At 44.5% G+C, this 6,645-nt stretch overlaps 1 protein-coding gene across 3 annotated transcripts; it reads left to right on the forward strand.

The window, feature by feature from the left end:
* Positions 1-1,642: 1,642 nt before the first annotated feature.
* On the forward strand, positions 1,643-6,226 carry LOC120035017. 3 transcript variants are annotated; one of them, XM_038981765.1, is made up of 5 exons: positions 1,643-2,225; positions 3,739-3,875; positions 3,939-4,001; positions 4,375-4,471; positions 4,901-6,226. In XM_038981765.1, exons 1-5 carry the CDS (start codon positions 1,961-1,963, stop codon positions 6,112-6,114), a joined length of 1,776 nt encoding a protein of 591 aa, XP_038837693.1. In that variant the 5' UTR covers positions 1,643-1,960; the 3' UTR covers positions 6,115-6,226. The 3 variants fall into 3 exon arrangements, with proteins under 3 accessions (XP_038837693.1, XP_038837691.1, XP_038837694.1); XM_038981763.1 differs by having other exon boundaries at positions 3,739-4,001; XM_038981766.1 differs by lacking the exon at positions 3,939-4,001.
* Positions 6,227-6,645: the final 419 nt, after the last annotated feature.

Below are 6,645 nucleotides of genomic sequence, written 5' to 3' on the forward strand. Positions count from 1 at the left end.
ACCTCGACCCCCCCCCCCCCCCCCCACCCTGTGCATTCTAATTGTGTGTGTGTGTGTGTGTGTGTGTGTGTGTGTGTGTGTGTGTGTGTGTGTGTGTGTGTGTGTGTGTGTGTGTGTGTGTGTGTGTGTGTGTGTGTGTGTGTGTGTGTGAGAGAGAGAGAGAGAGGGTGATTGAGTACTGTGGGATTATTTAATCAGTTTGGCTTATTGCACATGTCAGAGTCTATGGTTGAAGTTGTTGAGTGGTTTTTGGCAATACACTATAGATGTACAGTACCTGTCAAAAGTTTGAACACACCTACTCATTCAGGGGTTTTCTTCGTTTTTACTATTTTCTGATGATTGTGGAGGCCAGGTCTTCTGATGCAGCACTCCATCACTCACCATCTTGGACAAATAGCTCTTACACAGCCTGGAGGTGTGTTGGGTCACTGTCCTGTTGAAAAACAAATGATAGTCGCAATAAGTGCAAACCAGATGGGATGAGAGCCAGTTTCATCATAGCGCTTGATGGTTTTGCGACTGCACCTGAAGAAACTTTCAAAGTTCTTGACATTTTCCAGATTGACTGACCTTCACATCTTAAAGTATTGCTGGACTGTCATTTCTCTTTGCTTATTTGAGCTGTTCTTGCCACAATATGGAGTTGGTCTTTTACCAAATAGAACTATCGTCTGTATACCCCACCTACTTTGTCACAACACAACTGATTGTCTCAAACGCATTAAGGAAAGAAATTCCACAAATTAACTTTTAAGGAGGCACACCTGTTAATTAAAATGCATTCCAGGTGACAACCTCATGTAGTTGGTTGTGAGAATGCCAACAGTGTGCAAAGCTGTCATCAAGGCAAAGGGTGGCTACATTGAATAATCTCAAATATAAAATACATTTTGATTTGTTAAACACTTTTTGGGTTACTAAATGATTCCACATGTGTTATTTCATAGTTTTGATGTTTTAACTATCATTCTACAATGTAGAAAATAGTAAAAATAAAGAAAAACCCTTGAATGAGTAGGTGTGTCTAAACTTTTGACTGGTACTGTATGTGTTCCAGAGTAGAGTGTTCCAGAGGAGAGTGTTCCAGAGGAGACTGTTCCAAAGGAGACTGTTCCAGAGTAGAGAGACCCACACAGTAGTAACTGTACTTGAATACTGACAATGTCTGCTGTTGCAGGTGGGAAGATGCTAGTTAGTTACCTGAAAAATATTTAATCTCTCAATGTTCATCTTAAAGTGCACCAAATTCATGCATTTAGCTGTTGATATTACTTTTTTTGTTGGCAGCGGTTCTCTTCAACCCACACTTTCATATGAATCTACAATATATTAATATTTCCCCCCAAAAAGTACAGGGTTGATCAGAATTGGCCTATGTTGGTGATATGACTTCTTCTTCTTTTATGGACTCGGCGCACAGTGCTTTGTGTGACGCATTGAGTGATGGCTGAAATAAATTGCTTCCCGTGTACATTTCCTGTCAATTTATACACAGTAATTAAAGGTCGTCTTTTTAACTCGAATAAGGTAACGTTCCGACGTAGAATGTCCCACTACCCGACCCGTTGGTTTGTTTCCGGAAGTACATTTTTTGGGGGTGGATGCTTATTGTGTTGACTGGCTAGCAAAGTAAGTGCCGAGCCAACTACCATAGCCTTGCTTTCTCTCAACACCTGTGGTATTTGTATTTATACGAATAGCCTCATATACAGTAAATGCTACATCTTATATCTCGAAATTATTTTTAAAAAATGCATAAGAGAGACCACAACATCCAACAGTAACGTTTGCTAGCATGCTAACACAGACGAAAGTGGTTTAGTTACCTGTATCTTTGCAGCTAATTTGAGCGATTTTTCATTTTGATATACGGAATCGTAACACTGACCAACCTGAACAAAAGTAGCTAAAAGTTACTATCTCTTAACTGTAGCTAGCTGCTCATAGACAGTTTGCCATGATGTCCGCAGCCATCATAACTTTCCAGTCTCAGCTCTCCGGAGTCATGGAGACGGTCCTTAAGTCAGCCATGTACGAGATCACCAGGCTGGTGGAGGATAGTTTCCTGGAGGAGGTGTCCCGGAGCAGGGAACAGGTCGAGTCACTGAAGACGCGGCTGCAGTGGTCGGAGAACAGAGAGGGAGGCCAGAGGGGGAAGTGTCGGGACTGTGGGAGAGCTGGCAAGGAAGGTGAAGAGATAAGCTTAGGAACTTCACAGACAGGTGAGAAGAGAGACATCTAACGACACAGTACCAGTCAAAAGTTTGGACACACCTACTCATTCTAGGGTTTTTCATTATTTTTATTATTTTCTACATTGTAGAATAATAGTGACATCAAAACTATGAAATAACACATGGAATCATGTAGTAACCCAAAAAGTGTTAAACAAATCAAAACATCAAACTAGCCGCTTTTAACAGCTTTGCACACGCTTGGCATTCTCTCAACCAGCTTCACTAGGAATGCTTTTCCAACAGTCTTGAAGGAGTTTCCACAAATGCTGAGCACTTGTCGGCTGCTTTTCCTTCACTCTGTGGTCCAACTCATCCCAAACCATCTCTATTGGGTTGAGGTCAGGTGTTTGTGGAGGCCAGGTCATCTGATGCAGCACTCCATTACTCCCCTTCTTGGTCAAATAGCCCTTACACAGCCTGGAGGTGTGTTAGGTCATTGTCCTGTTGAAAAACAAATGATAGGCCCACTAAGCGCAAACCAGATGGGATGACGTATCGCTGCAGAATGCTGTGTTAGCCATGCTGATTAAGTGTGCCTTGAATTCTAAATAAATCACATACGGTGTCACCAGCAAAGCACCACCGTTACACCTCCTGGATGCTTCCCGGTGGGAACCACACATGCGGAGATCATCCGTTCACCTGCTCTGCGTCTCACGAAGACACGGCGGTTGTAACCAAAAGTCTCACATTTGGACTCATAAGACCAAAGGAAAGATTTCCACCGGTCTAATGTCCATTGCTCGTGTTTCTTGGCCCAAGCTGTCCTTTAGTAGTGGTTTCTTTGCAGCAATTTGACCATGAAGACCTGATTCACGCAGTCTCCTCTAAACTGTTGATTTTGAGATGTGTCTGTTACATGAAGTCTGTGAAGCATTTATTTTTTGGCTGCAATTTCTGTGGCTGTTAACTCTAATGAACGTATCCCCTGCAGTAGAGGCAACTCTGGGTTTTGTGACTGCACTTGAAGAAACATGAACTGTTCTTGAAATTTCCTGGATTGACTGACCTTCATGTCTTAAAGTAATAATTGACTGTCATTTCTCTTTGCTTATTTGAGCTGTTCTTGCCATAATATAGACTTGGTCTTTCACCAAATAGGTCTGTCTTTTGCATACCTCCCCTACCTTTTCACAACACAACTGATAGGCTCAAATGCATTAAGAAGAAAATAAATTCCACAAATTATCTTTTAAAAAGGCACACCTGTTAATTGAAACCAGACCTCAACTGGAATGAGTATGTGTGTCCAAACTTTTGACTGGTTATATATATATGGAGGCATCACTGAAGTGGGGCTGCTGTATTGTGTACCTTATATACTTTGGTGATCACTGATCAGACAGTATTGGTTTAAGAAAAGAGTCAGTCATGGCTGGTGGTAGCAACTTAATAAGATGTTTCCTTTCCTTCATCTGATGTGAGGAGACTCCATTATCCACAATGTTACTTTCCTTTTACTCCAAATGAAATGTTCTCTTTGTTTACCTGTGGCCAGGTGTGGAGAGGGGGCGTGGCCTGAAGCAGGAGAAGGTACCAGGGGAGGAGTGGAGCAGCTGTGGGGGCGTGGCCAGGGAAACAACCTTCAATGATCTGGAGGAGGCTGAGGCCACCAGCCCTAAGAGAACCTCTGAGGTAGGTAGGGGACTGACTAAACACATGGAGGCTGAGGCCACCAGCCCTAGGAGAATCTCTGAGGTAGGTAGGGGACTGACTAAACACATGGAGGCTGAGGCCACCAGCCCTAAGAGAACCTCTGAGGTAGGTAGGGGACTGACTAAACACCTGTGAAGGGTGGAGGGTGCAGTGTTACAGAAAGTTCAGTTAGAAATGTTATTTTAAAGGATATATTAGAACAGATAGTCTGTGAGGAATAATTGGGCAGCCTTTGTCAAACCTCTCCTCATATTTGAACTGTTCCAGAACTTAAACACTCAGTTCAACTTGTCAACGAATCATCAAGCCCTTCACTACTTGAATCAGGTATGCTAGTTCAGGGCTATGACAAAGTTGTGAGATGTCTGGGGGTCTCAGAGGAGTATTCTGAAAAGAAAACCATCATGTCAGCTCTATTCAGTCACTGTCAGTTTATCCATTATTTAGTTTGAATCGACTCATTAATTTGCTCTTCCAGTCCACAGAGGTCACAGGTCAGAAGCTGGACAGCCTGCTGAAAGAGGAGGCTCTCCACACCACTGAGCTACAGGAGAGATGGGAGTTCTGCCTGGACGGTGAGTTGTTTACAACAAACATAACATAGACAATTGCTTACCTTTAGGTTTAAGAGAATGATACGAAGAGTAACTTTTATAATATGCTGTGTCATTTCAAATGTATTCATTATTACACATGTCAACTTGAAACTGTAAGTACACATTTAACATTACAGTTACTCTACCACTGTTTCTACTATTGCCAATGCCTTAACTCACGTGTCAAACTCATTCCACGGAGTGTCTGTGGGTTTCGCTCCTTCCTTGTATTTGATTGATGAATTAAGGCCACTAATTATTAAGGAACTCCCCTCACCTGGTTGTCTAGGTCTTAATTGAAAGGGGAAATCAAAAACCAGCACACACTAGGCCCTGTATGGAATGAGTTTAACACCCCTGTCTTAAATGTTAATGCTTCTAATGCCACATGTACCCTGTGTTCTTCAGAGGCTGATGGTTTGGATGTCTCTGGGCCCAGTAAGAGTTTTATTCAGCAGGAGCTACAGCAGTGCCAGGATGAGTGGGGATCCAGTCTAGACCAGAGACCTGAACCACCAGGCCCCGAGGGAGACCAAAGAAAACCTATCGACCCTCTCTACCGTCCCCACTACAGCATGGAGGAACTAGGGGGTGATTTTGAGAAGTCTGGTTATGACAGTCCTAGTAGTGGAGGCCATCTTCTAGACATGGAAGGGCTGGATAGGCTTCCTGGTTCTCCGTCTCGTCTGGGGGCGCTGAGCTACGGAGCTGTGGGTCACTACCAAGTGAATCTGGGGGTGTCTGAGGGGGGAGACCATCACCATCGCTCCCACATGCCTGGCTCCCATCGGAGACGGAGGGAGCAGGTGGATTCGCCAACGCCACCCCCCCACCCGGTGGTGGGAGACCTGAACTGCCTGTTGATCAACGAGGAGGGGTACTTGCAGGACTCCAGTGTCTTGTACCCTGAACACGGTGTCCCAGAGTCGGGTAACAGAGCTGGCCACAGGGGGCTAACCTCCATCCACTCTGGAAGCTCAGCCCACAACAACACAGAGAGCCCGGATGATGCCGCTGACGATTTTGGACACTCTCTAAACCTCAGAGATCGTTCACAAGAGCAAGTAACAGGAGGAGGGGGGAGGCGTCATGCCTGCACTCAATGTACCATGAGCTTCCCAGACTCTGGTTCCCTCAAGTCCCACAAGCAGACACACAAAACGGGGAGAGGGTTGAGTTCAGGATCTGGGCCTCCGTACTCCTGCACCCAGTGCGGTAAGACCTTCACCCAGGCCTGCAACCTCAAGGTCCACCAGCGAGTCCACCAGGCAGAGGGACTTCACCTCTGCAGCCACTGCTCCAAGGGCTTCACCTCCTTCTCCGACCTGAAGAGGCACAAGTGCAGCCAGACGACAGACAAGCCCTACTGCTGCTCCATCTGTGGGAACAAGTTCAGTCGGCTCTGGAACCTCAAGCTGCATCAGCGCATTCACACGCAGGAGAAACCTCACCGCTGCACTATGTGTGACAAGAGCTTCACACGGGTGGACATTTTGAAGGTACACCAGCGCACGCACACTGGGGAGAGACCGTACTGCTGTGCTGTGTGTGGACTCAGCTTCAAACGACTGGCCCATCTAAAGTTACACCAGCACAAACACAGGCCGGATTTCCTGGCCTGAGCGGTGGTCTAGAACAGTGGTTTCCAAACTGTGAGGCATGGGGTCCTCCAATTTCTTTTAAATATATATATACTTATAGTACATTCAAAAGTTTGGACATACCTACTCATTCAAGGATTTTTCTTTATTTTTAAAAATGTTCTACATTGTAGAATAATAGTGAAGACATCAAAACTATGAAATAACACATATGGAATCATGTTGTAACCAAAAAAGTGTTAAACAAATCAAAATATAATGATTTATTTTTTCAATATTTATTTATAAAGTTTCTTCAAGTGCAGTCTCAAAACCATCAATCGCTATGATGAAACTGAATCTCATGAGGACCGCCACAGAAAAGGAAGACCCAGAGTTACTTCTGCTGCAGAGAATAAGTTCATAAGAGTTACCTGCCTCAGAAATTGCAGCCCAAATAAATAAAATAAATCAAGTAACAGACCATCTCAACATCAACTGTTCTAAGGAGACTGCGTGAATCAGGTCGTCATGGTCGATGACATTAGATGGATTGGACATTAGACCGGTGGA

This window comes from Salvelinus namaycush, chromosome 42 (assembly GCF_016432855.1).
Source record: "Salvelinus namaycush isolate Seneca chromosome 42, SaNama_1.0, whole genome shotgun sequence".
NCBI classification, from domain to species: domain Eukaryota; kingdom Metazoa; phylum Chordata; class Actinopteri; order Salmoniformes; family Salmonidae; genus Salvelinus; species Salvelinus namaycush.